At 38.8% G+C, this 18,489-nt stretch overlaps 2 protein-coding genes across 2 annotated transcripts; both read right to left on the bottom strand.

Moving 5' to 3' along the window:
- Positions 1–1,567: 1,567 nt before the first annotated feature.
- On the bottom strand, positions 1,568–3,103 carry LOC133523075 (organic cation transporter protein-like). Its single transcript, XM_061858580.1, has 3 exons — positions 3,000–3,103; positions 2,278–2,459; positions 1,568–1,789 (listed from the first exon to the last, which is right to left on the bottom strand). The coding sequence occupies exons 1-3, from the start codon at positions 3,085–3,087 to the stop codon at positions 1,595–1,597; spliced, it is 465 nt and encodes a 154-aa protein (XP_061714564.1). The 5' UTR covers positions 3,088–3,103; the 3' UTR covers positions 1,568–1,594.
- A 3,843-nt stretch (positions 3,104–6,946) lies between these two features.
- Positions 6,947–17,073, bottom strand: LOC133523105 (solute carrier family 22 member 3-like). The gene is made up of 4 exons (XM_061858615.1): positions 16,496–17,073; positions 9,058–9,277; positions 8,285–8,540; positions 6,947–7,500 (listed from the first exon to the last, which is right to left on the bottom strand). The coding sequence occupies exons 1-4, from the start codon at positions 16,657–16,659 to the stop codon at positions 6,947–6,949; spliced, it is 1,194 nt and encodes a 397-aa protein (XP_061714599.1). The 5' UTR covers positions 16,660–17,073.
- Between the last annotated feature and the right edge of the window lie 1,416 nt (positions 17,074–18,489).

Here is an 18,489-nt window from a genome sequence, read left to right as displayed (position 1 = left end):
AGTAACGAGAATAATTTAGTATAACATTTCGTGTAAGAGTACGGCCTCAATAGCGAGCGTCCAGCGGCGCGTTCGGCGGGGCGTGGAGCGTAGCGTCTAGCGTCCAAGCCGTCCAAGGGATTTGAGCAGCGTGCACTGAGGCATTTGCATACGCCCCGCTAGCATTGCGTTGTTTGAAGCAGATTTATGAAGTTTAGTAGAGTTTAAGAAAATTCTTGCCGTGAGTTTGACAGCAGAAGGATATAGTTAATAACTTATAATCTGCTTATAATCTGGAAAAATTAAAAAAGACTAAATATAGGGGTCTCGGCACCGAATATAATTTCGTACCATTTGGCGTCGAGACCCTTGGTCCGTGGGGTCCGAGCGCCTTTAACCTTTTTAAGGAAGTTTCTAAAAGGATTAGAGAGGTCACTGGTGACCGCAGAGCTGGCAGCTTCCTCGCTCAAAGAATTAGTCTTGCGATACAGCGAGGAAATGCTGCTAGCATCTACGGCACCATGCCGCAGGGGGATAGTTTTATTTTATTTTAAGTCTAGTTTTATTTATTTTTAGATCTAGGTTTTTAAGTTTTGTAGTTTAGTTTTTAGTATATTTACCAAATAAACGTTTATTCAACATCAAAAAAAAAAAAAAATCTGCTAAACTATTATACTTATGTATGCAGTTATGTTATATTATTTTTGTTTTCATTCAGTCGACTTCAATATTTCTAAGGCGATTGTTATTCGGATCTTGATTGGTTCCTCTTCCTCTAGCTTGAGGTCCGCTTGACAACTAATTTTAAGAAATGGAATTAGCCGTAGCTTATGGATCTTGATTATTTATATCTGGTAATATTCACAGTTAGCTCTTATTATCACGTTCATTTTTGTAAAAATCCGAGAACTTTTCGTCTCTGGTCAGTGCGTAATAATTAAGGAGGAAACTAGAAAATCGCGCCCCAGGTACCAGGAGCGCATAAAACATGCAGTAACAATCCCATCCGCGCTATCGCTCCCTCGACGCGCGTGAAGCGTCATTGACTGCATTACTAAACGCAATTGTCTGTTTACCTTTTCCATTTTACGTTTGCGAAACGTAACGAAATGTGTAGTTATAAAAAATCCACATAATTTGACTCAATAAGTGATACGCCATATATTGGACTCTTACGGATCCAGAATCTAGTTTATCAGCAATATTTATGTTTTATCAGGTATATTCAAGAAACCCGCCAGCAAAAGCTGACATTTTTGACATGTGCTAATTATTGGTTTACAACACGTCATGATGACTTAATTTTATATTTTAGTTCATGACTATTGTAACGTCGTAATAGCATATAACCAGTGGACAATAAAGATGCTTCGAATGACACCTCATTTGTCAAATTATAATGAGTATTTTAGAAGTTATGAGGCAACATTATGAATAAACATAATCTCCACTTGCTCCACAGTACTTACATCAAGATTTTTGGACCTAAGCCATTGCTTTCCAATTTTAACCTTGGTTCTTAAATACCTAACCCATTAATCTAAAATTCCATTATATTTTTACTTGTAGTAACAATGAAACTAAAACGTTTAAAAAAGACTTAACCCTTTAATAATCAATTAACATTATAAGATTTTTTCCTACTCCTACACAGACTGAACGGGCTGGTCGTGCCAAGTTCCGCAGCCTCCTCCATGGAGTCAGGCAGAGGCGCGCCGAGGGTCTCCGGCGCCAGCAGCACCAGCAGGCCGGACACCAGCGCCAGCACGCCGAACACCAGGAACGGCAGGTGCACCCACACCACCGCTGCCTGGAAAAATATTGCACGAATTAAGGCTTGCATTGCACCCTTGTTTGTGGCTTAACTTTTTGGGAGACTTTATAATAATATTTTATCACCGATGGTCAAAGCTACTCGTATGTATTTCACTGGGTCTAGTCCCAATAGGACAGCAGCTCAGGGGAATCTTCTAGCCAGTTGCTGACTTTGACATTATTGTATCGTCTCTTCGCTTTTCTGCCTGCATCTATGTTGTCTATTTTATAAGCCTGTGGCGTGGCCTCTTATACAAAGTATCTTTTAAGTATATAAAATCGGCATATTAAAACGAAAAAGTTACTGAGTAATAAAAGTACTCACATTGCTGGACAGAAATGTTATCCAAAGATCGGCCAGTCATTGTGCTGAATAGACATGACACACTATCGATATCACTATGCTTTTAATTAAGGTTAAGATTTGCCACTCCACATTGAGAGAGAACTCAATCTACTCATAAAATAGTAATATATACTTACTAAACCAGGCATGAGCGGTGCCAAGATCCCCCCAACTCTTCCTATCATAGAAGAGTACGCCAGCAAACTGGTCCTGTACCTCGTGGGGTACAGTTCCGCGGTATACACGTAAAGGGAGGTAGCCACGCCGGCGATGAACATCTTACCAATCAAGTACACTGAGAGAGATAGCCAATAATTCCCTGGAAACAAATTATCCCTATTTAAGAACTTCTAGATTCTGGATAAAAATGAGTCTAGTTTGGAGAAATGACAAGACTATGCCAGAAAAAAAAAAGATGGCTGGCAAGTAATTTTAAAATGAGATTGAGAAAGTAATACTACGTCCACAAGAGAGGTATGGGCATTGTGAATGTCGTCTAGCTTAGTGTGGTAGAGCACAGCACAGTGGATGTCATTCTAGATCTAGAGCAGAGCCCAACTGGGGAAGTACCTCCACTTTACATAAAACCGCAGCCAAATAACACTAGACCCTACTCATAGTGTTGTGTTCCTGCCGGTGAGTAAGGTTGCCAGAGCTCAACGAGGGGAGGGAGGGTTGTTAGGGTCGGCAACGCGCTTGTAACTTCTCTGGAGTTGCAGGCGTACATAGGCTACGGAGGCTGCTTACCATCAGGCGGGCCGTATGCTTGTTTGCCACCAACGTAGTATAAAATAAAAAAGTAATAATGCGTCTTGAGTCATGTTCTTTGCTGAGGAACCGAATAATGACATAAACTTACCATCCGGAACAAATATAAACGCAATCTGACAAGCTCCACTTATCAAAAATCCTGTAGACACTAGAGCTTTTCTCCCAATCCTGTCCATTAGCAGCACCGCGGCCCAATATATATATGCTCCCTGACCGTTTTCGGCCACGGCGACTGCTTCAACTCCTTTTTTGGCGTTCATGTGCTCTCGTGTGGCTGACGTAGCCGATCTTGTTGGCAAAGACCCGTGCGCACAACGGGCACGAGAGGACACCATCAATATAATTATAGCTGATCACCGCTGGTGGTCGGGCCTTCAGCTCATCCCTCTTGTCGTCCAGATCTGTTTGACGACGGGATTCAAAAATATCCGTATGTTTCTTAATCAAAGATCTCCACCCAGGGCGGTTGGCGGCCTGCTTTTCCCACTGTAGGGGCTCAATGTCGCAGTTCTTCATATGGCGTTTAAGCACGTCCTTGTACCTGAGGAGTTGTCCGCCTTGCTTTCGCTTGCCTTCCTCCAACTCGGAATAAAAGACGCGCTTAGCCACTCGACCCTCCACCATTCTTGAAACGTGGCCGCTCCAACGTAACTGTCGTCGCATGAGGTAGACTTCGATTCCACCCACGCCGGCTCTCCGTAGGACTTCGGTGTTCCGCACTCGGTCGGACCAGCTGATCTTTAGGATCTTACGGAGGCATTTAAGATGGAATCGGTCTAGTGTGCGGATGTGACGACGATATACGGTCCACGTTTCAGAGGAGTACAGTATGTTGGGCAACACCACCGCCATGTATATGGAGATCTTTGTAGCTAGCTTTAGGTCATGCGAGCGGAAGACCTTGGCATCCAGCTTACCGAATACTGCAGCAGCAGCTCCGATCCTGCTGTTGATCTCCGCATCAAGGTCGCACGAAGATGTTACCGTGCTCCCCAGGTAACGGAACTTGGTTACCTGCTTCAACAAATCTTCGCCAAGTGTGACCGTCAGTGTTTCCCGACCATGAATGTCCAGAGACATAACTTCTGTCTTCTTCACACTGACCTTTAGGCCAAACTTGCAGCAAGATTGATGAAAGTCAGTGACAAGCTGCTGAAGGTCACCTGGGGACTCCGAAAGAAAGCATAAGTCGTCCGCATACATGATCTCGGAGACCACAGCATACGAGACTTTAGTGCGTGCCTTAAACCTAGCTAGGTTGAAGAGGTTGCCGTCGGTGCGAAAGCGGATGCGAATTCCTCTCGGTGCATTTTGACTTTGCAAAACTTCACGGACAACTACTGCGAAGTATAGGGCGAAAAGTGTAGGTGCCAGTACGCACCCCTGCTTTACCCCACAGGTAACGGGGAAAAAGCTCGACTCATCGACACCTACAGCGACGCAGCATTCCATGTCATCATGCAAGAGTCTCACGAGGCGTATGAATTTATCTGTGCATCCTAACTTTGCCAACATCATCCACAGGGCTTCACGGGGAACACTGTCAAAAGCCTTCTCAAGGTCAACAAAGCAGAGGTACAAATTTTGACCCTGTTCTCTGCTTTTCTCTTGCAGTTGACGCAATGAGAAGATGGCCTCACAGGTTCCCCGATCAGATCGGAAGCCGAACTGCGTTTCAGGCAAAATCTCTTCAGAGAGCTTCATAAGGCGGTTAAGAAGGATTTTGGCAAAGACTTTTCCGGGAGCTGTTAAGAGTGAGATACCACGATAAGAGTTGCAGTCAGCACGGTCACCTTTGTTCTTGTAGAGGGCCTTAATTCGAGATATTTTAAAGGTTTTTGGGACACGTTCTTCCTCCCACATACGAACAAATAGCGACCATACAGACGCGTGCAACTCATCACCTCCGTATTTCAGCAGCTCGCCTGGTATAAAGTCAATGCCAACCGCGCGCTTATTGTGTTGTTGTTTGATGGCAAGCACGACTTCGTCGCGAGACAGAGGTTCATCCAGCTCAGTCAATATAGGGAGTTGAGGCATCGAGCTAACATATGGTAGATCCGCTGTTCTATCCACGTTAAGCAGAGAGTTAAAATATTCTGCCCACCTCTTAAGCACATCCTCTCTACTTTTTAGCAGGTACTCACCGTCGACTGACTTAAGTGGTACCTTTGCATGAGAATTTGTACCAATCAGCTTTCTTACCTCCTTATAAAACTCCCCAAGCTGGTTAGTGTCCGCGAGCCACTGCATGCAACGAGCCCTGTCTTGCCACCACCTCTCTTTGGTTTCCCGAGTAAGCCTTCTCAGCTCCAGATCACTTTGCTTTATATCTGCTATACTTCCCCCTTGTCGAGTGTCAGTCCTGTGTCGCCGCAATAGACGTCTGTGTTTGCACAATGCCTCCGTTAGAGCCCTGTCGTTCTCATCAAACCAGTCCTCGTTTTTACGGACTGCTGGACCGAGGGTCATTTTGGCAGTGTCCAGGATGTGAGTGGACAAGGAGCTCCAGGCAGCATCAACATCACGATTATCGTCAGACTGCGACGACAGCACATCAGACAAGGCTTCGGCATATTCCTTCCTCGCCCCTAGATCACCAAGCCTATCTACGTTTAAGCACGCTGGCTTTGTCTTCCCGGATCGACGAGGGCGATGAAGGCAGATTCGCAACTTGGTGACAACAAGCTGATGATCCGTCCAACAGTTCGCACCACGCATGACGCGGGTGATTTGGACCTGGGAAACGTCTCTTTGTCGAACAATGGCGTAATCGATCAAATGCCAGTGCTTGGACCTTGGGTGCATCCACGTCGTCTTGTGCTTAGCGGGTAGTCGAAACATCGTATTTGTAACCGCAAGGTCGAATTGCGCACATAAACTAAGCAGCAGCTGTCCATTGCTGTTCATATTTCCGACTCCGTGTCTGCCCAAGACTTTAGGCCAAGCTTCGAAATCACGTCCAACTCTGGCATTGAAATCTCCCAGTAAAAGTATCTGCTCTCTGGGGCGTATACCATCGAGACATCGTTCAAGTTGTCCATAAAACCTATCCTTAACGTCATCAGGCTTGTCTAGCGTGGGAGCATAGACACTGATGATGTTTAGGTAGTTTTCATTATCAAGGTGTAGGCGCAGTGTGGTAACTCGATCCGAAATATGCATAGGGCACTCTTGTAGACGCATTACGTGACAATTCTTAATCGCGAATCCAACACCCGACCGTCTGGGTTCAGAAGAGTCAGTACCTTTCCAGAAAAAGGTATATCCTCCTCCGTTTTCCACCAGCTCTCCTTCGTCGGCAAGGTGTGTTTCGCTGATAGCAGCTACATCCACATTGTATCGGCCGAGTTCTCGGGCTACTATGGCGGTCTTCCTTTCGGGACAGGCATTACCAACACGATCAAGGAGCGTCCTCACGTTCCACGCGCCGAAAATCAATTCAGCTCTTTTAATATCTTTTTTGCAGCGTCGACCACGTATTAAAGAGATGCAGAGGCAGCCGCGGTTACTACCTTCCTCTTGGAAAAGGGTGAGCATTTTTTTAGGGCACCTTTTCTAGCCCCCTCCCCGGCTAAGCGGGGAAAGCAGTGCTTCCCTAAATAGGGCTGCTTTGACACTCCGGGTGTTGCCGAATCCACTCTGTCACCCCAGCTCAGAGCACAAGCGACCACGATGCATACTGCACCTCCAGAGCCGCCAGCGTGCAGGCATCAGACAAAGCCCGGCTTGCATCAAACCGAACCTCTCTACCTCAACCCATCGCCGCTGGGCTTAACGCCGATATCGGAGTCCATTTTGCGGAAGCGGTCAAGTACGCAGGAGATATTAAAGTGCACAAACGTACGCGCAAAACGCAGGTGCACATACTCATCCTTATTTTTCTTGACCCAGTAGAACGGAGACCGCTACGACCGGAGAAAAACTTGGATAGATGGAACAGTATTAGGTATGCAAAAGTTTCAAGGAGTCACAAACTTTTCCACGCTCCCTTGATCGCCTTCTACGATACCCACGGGAAGATATGGGGTGGTACTATTCTATTCCACCGGCACCACACGGCATACCCCGGCGGCAGCCCGGTACCTGAACAGCTATGGACGTCGTGTAGTTCAGGTACTTGTTGCCCGATATCCCTACTGATGCTATCGTCAACCCGTAGTACATTAAAATGGACGTGAGCCACCATATCGGCGTCACAAAGCATCGCAGTAACATTGCCTTATGTTTGAAAATCAAACACACTAACCAAGGCTCGGGAACTTTTTCTTTATTCTCAACTTCTTTAACTTCCGAGAATTCTTTTAAAGTTTTCTCCGATAGAGTTTTTCCATTTACTTCAGCAGCTTTTTTCAAGATGGTCAAAGCTTCTTCATAGCGACCTTTGCTCATAAGCCACCGAACTGATTCTGGTGCGATCCAGATGTAGATGATGAAGATAAATTCAGGCACGTAGAGTATGAGGATCAGATGTCTCCAATAAGGCTGCAACCAGGCTATGAAGCCTAGAAGGATTTCTCCGACGGCGAGACTCGTGCTGATAGACGCACCAGTGAACATTCGGTATTTTGGCCCCACGTATTCCACAGCTGTAATAAAATAATTGTCAGTTGTAATAGGTATTTGTTTTGCATAGGGGCAAAGTTGTTGTTTGACCTCTCGTGCTAATATTGATCCCGAGCAAGCGAAAGATTCCAAAATTAAACCAAAAGCGTAGCAAGTGATTCGAAAAGTGGAATCTTGAGCTTTGTGATGGCTCCAAAGCACGAGAGTTAAACAAACTTTACTACCACTCGGTAACACATTTTTTTACCACACCAATGCAAGGAAAATACTAACTGTAAAACATTACAAGTAAATCAAATCAAAGGAATGAATTATATTAAATATTTATACATTTAAAATCATCACTGAAAATTCAATTCTTCCATCCAACATGAGAAAATAGCTCAAAATCTGCATCAAATAACTTTGCCATCTTGTGAATAAAATGCTACTTTCTCATCCGTTTTAAACCAATAAAGAGATCCTTTACGAGCTGGAGTGTGAAGAATATTATATTCAATGAAAAGAAAAATAACATTTTTTTTTTATCTTATACCTTGACAATGAAAAAAGGATGCAAATATTGAGAGCCAATAGAGAGCACTCTCTCCAGACGGGTCTTAGGATGGGACCAAAGACCGATGAGAGTTTGTTAGGAGTTGTATTTATTACAACAGAACTAACATTCGGAACTTCGCAATCCTTCGCTTAGCACTCCTTGTAAGGAAGTAGCTCTACTAACGCTATCTGTTAGATCATGAACATGATGTGGCACGACGTAATAGACAGTAACAGAAGACACACCACACATTACTGAAATCAACTTACCTAAAACGTAAGAACAAGGAAAAACCCACGCTCCCAGCAGTTGCTCCGCAAATGACAGCGTTATATAGCTGATGTATGATCCAGCAAAATACGTCGAGGACCCAATACAAGCAACGTAGAAGGCTGTAAATGACAGAGCCAGTCTTCGGCCCCAGCGATCCGTTACTAGACCCATGATGGGCAAGCAGATCATGTAGCCGACGGTTCGCACGGAGCCGACCAGGGTTGGGAGCCATTCATCGCAAGCCAGGTTGAACTGGAATCATATAACGGTCTGTACTTCTAGCTCAGTACAGGGAGCCTAGTCAAAATGACAGTCGTACAGATGCCAAACGAGATGAAAATATATTTTAATTCCTAATTTTTCTATCAACTATTGTCATCTTGGCCAGCTCCTCTGGGCTTCCACTAAATGTGTAAGAGGGCTACCAACACAATCGATGAGGCTCCTACTACTTGCATTTTTTCTTATGCTTCTTAATTCTTTGAAAACGGAAGCGAAGTTATTTTTTGTTAGAAAGAGCAGTTGATCCCATTAAAATCAAGTATGGTGGGTTTCTAGAATAGATCAAGATACATTTTAAACTGTTTTGCGAGGTCAAATATTTTTTTTATTCAAACTCCACTTTAACGTCTTAGTTCTATCTAGACCAAAGAGCATATAATCACTACGTTCTAACCTAGACCTACTAAACGTCAGTTCAGCTTGATGTGTCACTGTCAGTATGGAAACAATGTAAACGTGTTTAAATGATCTATAAATAGTTTCGTACCTCATAATAAGCCGAGTTTTTATGCTCATAAACATACTCTTCACATCTCTCCAACGAATCCCTTATAAACCAGTCAGCAGGACAAGAGTCAGTGGTGTTCCATATCCTCGCTGGGAAACGATGGCAGTTGTCGAAGGACTTCCCTGACGACGGCACTGCGTTCAGGATCCATAGTGGGGAGAACACGGGGATGGAGTCCTCACATTCGGGGATGAGGCACCTGGAATCATTTATATCATATTTATTACAAGGTATTCGGAATTTAGGGTTTTTCTACTGCTAGACCCTGGATTCAGGACAAGGACATGTCATTGAAACATTTACAGTTATTATTAATCGTATGGCATGCATAGAGGAGAATCAGAGCATAGCTTTGAATTCGCTAAGCCAGGTAACCAACTCAGGCGTGACTGAGTCCAATTCTTCAGCTGGTCCAGAATTCGATTGGAGGGGACAGCGTTGGAAGATATGATCAGTCGTCTGCTCTTCACCGCACTCGCCGAGTGGATAGTCTTTCACAGTGCCAAACATTTACATGATTCACAGTGCAATCATGTCATAGTCGTCGCTACAAACTACAAAATCGCTACAAATAAATGAAAATGAAATTGAAAAAAGTTTATTAGGTTAAACATTATACAATTTGACAACAATTGAATGAGTCCTCCTTGTAAGTATATGTATACCTGTATCAGGAGAACCCGCTCTTTCTTAATGTAGGTACATAATATTCATATAACTTAAGCTATTGTTATTAAAATTAAAACATTTATTGTAGTTTAATATCAATAATAATTAAGCACTCTGATTCTGATTCTGCTACCTATTGTCACATTTTTTTGTCAGCGGTGGAAGTAATCATCATTGGATACTGCAAGTCCTGAGATGCCCGACTCAGCTGGGATTGCTCCAGCCGCCTACGGACTTAACCCCTCCACCCTGTTTTGTTCCGAAAATGTGGCGTTATCAGATCAGTACACATTGTTTTGGGTGTGTTTCTATACAATCCGGAATACAAGATCACATATTTGACAGTTAAATAAATAAAATAAATAAATATTATAGGACATTATTACACAAATTGACTAAGTCCCACAGTAAGCTCAATAAGGCTTGTGTTGAGGGTACTTAGACAACGATATATATAATATATAAATATTTATAAATACTTAAATACATAGAAAACACACATGACTCAGGAACAAATATCCATGCTCATCACACGAATAAATGCTCTTACCAGGATTTGAACCCGGGACCATCAGCTTCGTAGGCAGGGTCACTACCCACTAGGCCAAACCGGTCGTCAAACAGTTATGTATTCATTCGCTCTTATAGATATGTATGACGTTATGGGTATCAGTTAAACGGTAACTTTTAGCTTCATATACTCGTATCAATTAATAACTGTCAAATGTGATTTTAAAATTTCCGTAGTGACATGATAGACAAGAATAAGAATAAGAATAAGATTTTTTTTATTGCCACATATTACAGGTTCACTATAAAACAAAAGTAAAAATAAAACATTACATAATAAAGAAGGAGAAAAAGAATTGTAATAATTTATACATACGAATAACGCAAAAATATTGGGCAAAGGGTTCCAGTCTCAGCGTGTGCTGGGCCGAGATGCCCGGCGCTGGTTTTCAGACCGGTCCCAGACTAGGACGGTCGGTCGGAGGATAACATAATTACCAATTACAATTATATAGGTTAACATTCGTGCTCGTAGTTAGGTACACACAAATAAACCAAGAAGACAGACGCCGTCTAAAGTAAGAACGTTAAGCCCGAAGAATTTCGTACACTGACCCGCTAACTCTGCCGTCCTATCCCTAAAACCTATCTAACCCACAAATTATAGTTTTGAGATATGGGCAAAAAACGTTCAAACCAATATCTCTAGAAAATGTGTACATTTATTCGGGATTTCTTTTATGCAAAAATTAAAACTAAATTTATTCTTACTGTTTTTGAAAACCATTTTCTCAAATATTATTTTATTAATTAGAAAATCACAATTTTGTGTTTTAGTATTGCAAATAATTACTAAAATATGTACGATATTACTCCTAAAACACCGTTAAGTATACTTTAGCCGTTCTTTAGAATTGAATAATATATAAAAAATATCTAAATAACGGCCAAAGTCAATTTACGTGTTTATAGTATCGTAATTGTGAATTGTGTAATAAACAAAACATAGCTTAATAACCGCAAAGGTACTGAACAATTTTATAATATTGTATCTGTTAAAATATTACCTAGAAAACATTTATAATACACACGTTATTGGATTGTGACCGTTTTTTAGCTATGTAATGACCCTACATATTGAAGTAATTTGTATGCGTTCCTATTCTAAAACCCCGTTAAATGACGAATGCTCAATGTCGTCGTTAAGTCGTGGAAATATTTGCATTTTTTTTAAATAAAATCACGTTGATTATGATTAGCATTATAGTACTAAGTTTATAGAGTTACTTATTGTTAAATGAATAAATCACACCTGTATCGTATATGTATTTATTTGCATTCAAAAATAATATTAAAAACGTAAAAAATACTGACAAATCAGTCTTCAGCTTTGTACAGTTTTACGCGAAGGAGTAAAAACGAAAATTTCTTCTTAGACTATCGCTCTATTTATTTCCATTTCTTCCTTTCCTCTCTAAAGTTCTTGAGTGTCTTTTGTACATCAACAGGTTACTGTTTTGAATAGACATGCGCTCACAAATCCATATAAACCAAACCCGATTACCCCACATGGCACAGCACTTCACCGCTCTTGTAAAAATTACTGCATATATACGTGCAAATATGGTATATCAGGGTGTTATCGTTCTTGGATTTCGGTAATGCTTTCAACACGAGTGACTTCGACATCTTACTAGGCATATTGCGTTCTCTTAATGTATCTCCTGTGATAGATATCTAGTTCCATAGTTATTAAGTCCCTACTTACTAGTTGACGCCCTCGTCAACAGCATATAAAGGTGGATTCCTCTTGATCTTCATTTTTCTTGGACAGAACGGCGCAGCGTGTTGTCTTCTGTTTTATTTCATAACTGTATAAACTCTAACAAATTATATTTTCTTCTTCTATCACTTTAAACATACCGTCAAGGCTCTTTTACTCATCTAACATAGACTATCTGCACCATGAACACGAACACTAATTTAGAAAGCATTTTGATTTGGACTTACACGTTACGGTCTCAAGGTAAATCCACTGAAATTCAAGTTATAGTGATAGGTACATACATCAAAGCGTTCTGCCAGGGTTGATTTTAATACTCTACTGGCCATTGTTTTTAACTGTACCTATTTAGATTCCCTTCTCTCTAGGTCTGCTAAATCTAAGCCTGTATTCTGAAAATCGTATAACGCATTAAAGAAATAACAATTATAAATAATTCCTTATTTCATTACTTATTTATGTAGTCTAAAAGATGTGTAGGAAAATACAAATTCTAAGATAGTTAAAATCTAATTAATATAAAGAGATATTTAACACTTACATTCGCATACCGGACATTTTTGACATAAACATGCATCCATTACTCACCAACGAAAACAGACAACTTACTGCGCGCGCCGCATTGAAAAATTGTCTGTCCTACGTAATAAAATTTAAGGGAATATGTTTTATACTTAGCGGGGTTTTAGCGTAGCATTGTTAGTTGGCCATGTTTAACTGTTGTATTATTATTCTTTTTCTCAAACATAATTACCCGTTAAGAAAACTAAATAGGTTTTAGTGGTGTATTTGTAATATGGATCGCAATAAAAGTCTTTTAAACACACAGTTAAAGAACGTTAGCCATGTTTAAGCGTAGTAACTGTTTTTTTGTATAGTATTTATTATAAAAAAGTGTACGTGATAAAACATAATAATAGGGTTAAATGGCTTTAATGGAAATTTATAAAGTTTTTCCAAGTAAATGTGTTTTAGCTTTGTATGTTGTAAAAGATTAATTAAAATAAACAACTGGCTAAGCGCTTTTATATTACTTATAGAAGAATAATGTGGGTTTGCGATTTTATAGTATCGAGAAGTATCAAATTATAATGCAGTTAGCGTGTTAGGTCGAGTCTGTATCTCCGTAACTACAAATGATAAAAATATGATTCCAAGACCAGTCGATAGAGAATTTTTTCCTGTCTTAGAATATTCATCCAAACGAAAACTGGTAATATGCAGCTTTGATAGGTTTTAGTGATAGGACGGCAGAACTGCTATCGTATCGTATGCACAGTGGCAGTGGCATTTTTTTTCTTAAATTATATTTTATCTCTGACGCTTAGAGACTTTTACATCTCTAAAGAATTTTAGTATTTGTTGTTTGTATTTTTTATAATATTTTTTTTGTAATTCGACAATTAGAGACTGTATCTTATACCTTTAAACGAGCAATTCTTGTATATATATTTCAGGGATCTCGCCGGAAACGGCTCTAACGATTTCGCTGAAATTTGGTATATGGGGGTTTTTGAGGGTAAACAATCGATCTAGATTAGTCTTATGTTTGGGAAAACGCGTGTTTTCGAGTTTTCATGCGTTTTTCTTTCGACGCCGAATATGGTCGCTAATTTCGTGTCGCAGGCCACTGTCCGTCTGGTCCAGCGGGTTAAGACGCGGGCGGCAAGAAACAACCAGTGTTACGGGTTCGAATCCCGCCCGGTGACTAACTTTTGTTTTTTTTTTATATGTTCAAGCTTTAATTTTAATTTAGTAAAAAAATATTAAGATTATCACCTATACACCACCATATTACAATAAACAGTTATAACCGAGCAAAGCTCGGTCGCCCAGGTATAAATCTCTAATAAAGTATCTAATATTTAATTGTATCCATATTTGTAATTGTATTTTGTTACTTATTGTAAAAAATTTACATGTAAAAGTGCCCATGTGGCCTATTTTTACTGGGGATACTTAACATTGCCTGGCTTAAAAAAACGGTGATTCTTTACAAAACAGTTTTCTTTCTTTATTACCTAAACCTAATACTGGTCACGATTCTCCCATTATTAGTAATTAGATATTATAAGCAGCTGTTTTTAAAATTATCACTAGTTTTTTCATGAGCCAGGCAATGTTGAACAAATGCTAGTACGGGGAACAGATGTAGCTTACTTTATTCATGAAATGTTGATCATATATTATTTTATTGTAATCTTTACTAAACAGTGCAGTTAATTGACCAATTATACACCTTATTATATAGACTTAGGGACTGTAGTTGGCCATGTAACTGTACTGTGCTATATCTACTTGCTAAGTTAATTAATAACTATATCTATGTAAACAAAAACGTAAGCAAATATTTGTCCTTTATTACTGAATAAAGATATTTATTATTATTATAATGCACATGGTAGGCAATGTTGAGGAAGTTCCTTGTCTGAAACAAAAGGAATGCAACTTTATTTGGTTTTTGAAGGGTTCTAATTATATTGAAACCGAGTGTACAATGTAATGCACATTTGGCTTTACGAGGTTATAACAGTTCCGGTTTGTGAATTATTTTGCCGTTATATTACGATGTACAAATTAATAAAATTGCTAGTTATAAACTGAAATAGATGCTATAACTGAAAACCGGCCAAGTGCGAGTCGGACTCGCGCACTCTGTATCATTACTCAAAAAACGGCAAATAATCTGTTGTACGCAAGCCCCACTTAAATATTTATTTTATTCTAGTATTTATTGTTGTAGCGGCAACAGAAATACATTATTTGTGAAAATTTTAACGGTTTCGGTCACGGTTCATGAGATACAGTCTGGTGATAGACAGACAGACGGACGGAGAGTGGAGTCTTAGTAATAGGGTACCGTTTTTACCCTTTGGGTACGGAAACCTACAAAAGTAACCAAAACCTTCACTGCCCCTGGGCTTCTGCATTCGCGACACACCCTGTAGGTATCATTTAAATCGTGCTAAAAATATATTACGTAAAGTCGGGTTATATGACCCTTTTTTCTTGTATTTTTTTATATACTTCTAGATCATTACGTTTCTATCCTTGATCCGAATTTTTAGTTACGGTTAGGTGCATCTTAAGGATACGTCGGATAAGTAAACGTAAAAAAAAAGTAAAAAAAAACCTTCTGCGTATTTTTTTTTATTTTTTCATTTTTGGGCCAAATTTGATCTTAGATGCGGGTAAGTTTGAACTTTATACTTATTTTCATACAGAAAGTCCCACTATTAATCTAAACAACAAAGAAACCCAAGAAACCTCTTTAAGGTAGGCTAGTAAATGAAACGAATTAATTTTTGATACAATATTTGACATTTATTTGAGCAAAAATCAAACAAAAATAACTTTTTCAGTTCTTAGATAGAATAAAAGTTGTTCAAATTTTAACAAAACCTTAATTAACAGCCTGATAATGAGAATCATCATTAGAATTAGTCAACATATACGATAATAATCACCTTTATTAGTAATAAGAATATGGTAATATTTTACCTCTAAGTAAAATAAAAGTACAAAATCTCAGTCAAGTAAAACTTAATACTGAAAACGTAACAAATTCTTAAATCACAGCATTTTAACGAGAATAATTGTTGGAAATAGTAGGCTAACAATTCGTTTTTGTAACTTAATACTCACTTACACTTATTTTAAACCTATGGAGAGCAAAAACTCACAACAATCATGAAAAACTTAAAATTTAGATACCAGCACTTAATGAATTCAGTCTTTCAACGAAAACTATCATTGGATTAACGAAAACTATCAACTGATCTTCGTCTAAAATGACATAATCGTATGATTATGACATTTTAATACGATGGGTACAATCAATGGGTATTACTTGTAGGCTAGCTACCCGCGGGCTAAAGTTCCCCGAAATGGGGGACAATGTTTACTATGATTATACTAACGAACTTTATGTTTCTAAGAAAAGACTAAATAAGTTTTTATTGTAATTGCAGCATTCTCAAAGACATGCTTTGTATCAAGATATAGGTATTAGTAAGCTAACTTACCTTATTTCGCTGTTTTAACCAAAAGTTTGCAGACACCATTTATGTACGTACGTCTCACCTCACGCTTGATCGATACTGACAAGTTGAAACCTGCGCAAGCAACTTGGAAACGGTACCACATCGCGGGTAGGTAGTGCCATTTATGATTTTAGAGGGTAACTGCTACGATCGGACGTCTATTGGCTTTGTGGCGGGATGTTAAATCTTTTTAATTTTTTGGGACAATCTTTACCCTTAGGGCTAAAGAAACCCGGTTTTACGGTATTGAATTTCTATTGTAAATTGCGTAAATTACGTAACAATGAATAGAATCAGGCGTAACTTTGCAGAGATCCATACTAATTAAAGTAAAAACATATTACTTTTCTAATACAAATTATGAATTTCGTAAATTACTTTTCCATTAAAAAAAATTTCTCAAACTGCTTACCTTGTTTTGACCTTCACAACAGTAAATAGATACGCATAGCACTGCAAACCACCCATTACGGTGACTAGGGCACATAACACCACAGCCCTGACCTGGAACCTTCCCCATTGCCCCACTTCTTCGACAAGGATCCGATCTAGATTCATCCTTTTATCTTCATTCATCTTTAAAAGACTTCGTCAATCTTACCAAATATCAAAAGGTATCAATTTTGATGTTGACCCTGAAGATACAGTTTTGTAACTTTGTTACATTGGACACATTAATCGCTCTTGTTTAAATACGTAAATTTGATTAAATCTCAAAAGAGGTTATCAATTTTGATGTTGAATCTTCTCCTCTTGACCTCTTCTCTGTTTATGAAATTCCTGATCGAATTTTTAGCTATATTTTTTGGATTCTTTTCTAGAAAAAAAAATATTTTGTCCAGCACAGGTTTTTTGACCACACACATGTGTTAGGTTAATTTGGCCATATAGAACCTTTAGAACACAATTGAATAATCATACACTTTTGTTACATTACGAATATAAATGAAAACAATAGTTAAACATGTCGACGCGTGTTTCAGTAATCAGTTCACAATCGTTAATGACAAAATAACCAAGTTGTAAACTAAAACGTCATTCGTCGTAGTTAATCTTTAAACAATTAACTTGTAAAATTATGATATAACACCTATGTAAATAATACCTAACTGTAAATATTAGTAATAACTTCCTGATAAGCAGAGATCGTAAATTTCAGCTGAAATCATTAATTAATGTTACGAGAACCTAATTAGAGTAATATCAACCTTCAACTATAATTAATCTGTTTGGAAATGGTTTTTTTCATTTCTGATACTCTGAAAGTGGGTCATTGGTGTTCTACAAGGCATTTTTACATTCCAAGTACGTTTTTTTTAATTTTATTTTTAACAATAAGCAATAAAAATTTAAATAGATTTTTTGGACAGTTTTCATTTTAATATTTAACTCTCCATTCCATAAATAACGATACTTTTACCTAAATTGTTAATTGAAAGCAGTCTTACCCGTCACTGAACAGTATTGTTCAAATATAATGATATTTTGTCTTGGACCTGACCTATATTCTCAGTGCGCAAATAGTTATTCCTAATCGCAGTGGGTGAAAAGTTTATCAGTACAGGGTTACACTATCGGAAACCGGTTTATTTATCATTCAACGACTTCAAGTTTTGAAAGAAGGTTAATGTAAGAATCAGTTTTTTTTATTTTTCAATACTGTGTCATTTTAAAATTCCATGATAAGTTGCATTTATGCCAAAATAGTTCTGATAACGGGACTCATGAGGAATTTATGTAATTTATGGGAAAAAGGTCATTGCCGCCAGTCTGGTTTCGTCAACATTTCAGCAGTTATAAAAGTATTAGCTTCTGCCCGCAAATTCGCTCGATGATAATATTGATGATTTTATTAAAACGATCCCATCTGTATTATGCTCAGGACTCAAAACTATCTCCATAACAAATTTCATTTAAATCGGTTAAGTGGTTTAAGCGTGAAATGAAGAGGTAACAAACTGACGGAATCCATAAAAGCTCAAATATTTTTTAAGAAAAAAAAAACGACTTCAATGAGGGAGATCGGTGAAAGAAAGATTATTGTTGATTGTGGATTTCATAGGTACAATGAAATTAAAAATATTTCTTGAAAATCTAACTTGCTTAACAAACACAGCGAAGAGGACACATTGCCAAACGTGAACTGCGTCGAATGTCACTTTTTTAAATGTAAATGCTTGATTTGTCAAAGAAAATACAAAAATCACTATATGTATGCCTTTCAAATTTGAAGAGTTCCCTCGGTTCCTCATGGATCTTATCACCAACATCAGAGAAAAACGCGACGAATCTGTATATATATACTAAAAAAACATACAACCGAATTGAGAACCTCCTCCTTTTGAAATCTTGAAGTCGATTAAAAATTCAACAGACCTTACGGATCCAGCTGCACGAAAACTTCGC

Source organism: Cydia pomonella, chromosome 11 (genome assembly GCF_033807575.1).
Source record: "Cydia pomonella isolate Wapato2018A chromosome 11, ilCydPomo1, whole genome shotgun sequence".
Classification (NCBI taxonomy): Eukaryota; Metazoa; Arthropoda; class Insecta; order Lepidoptera; family Tortricidae; genus Cydia; species Cydia pomonella.
This window is presented reverse-complemented; position numbering and strand designations above follow the sequence as displayed.

Bases quoted from the DNA above. Each gene is read 5' to 3' on its own strand.
- LOC133523075 (XM_061858580.1), bottom strand. From the start codon at position 3,087: ATGGACAGGATTGGGAGAAAAGCTCTAGTGTCTACAGGATTTTTGATA. The intron at 2,460-2,999 runs GTAAGTTTATGT...ATTTGTTTCCAG, and splicing joins GTTTATATTTGTTCCGGATG to GGAATTATTGGCTATCTCTC. The intron at 1,790-2,277 runs GTAAGTATATAT...ATATTTTTCCAG, and splicing joins CACCGCTCATGCCTGGTTTA to GCAGCGGTGGTGTGGGTGCA.
- LOC133523105 (XM_061858615.1), bottom strand. From the start codon at position 16,659: ATGAATGAAGATAAAAGGATGAATCTAGATCGGATCCTTGTCGAAGAA. The intron at 9,278-16,495 runs GTAAGCAGTTTG...AAATGATTCCAG, and splicing joins GTTGTGAAGGTCAAAACAAG to GTGCCTCATCCCCGAATGTG. The intron at 7,501-8,284 runs GTAAGTTGATTT...ATTTTATTACAG, and splicing joins TCCTTGTTCTTACGTTTTAG to CTGTGGAATACGTGGGGCCA.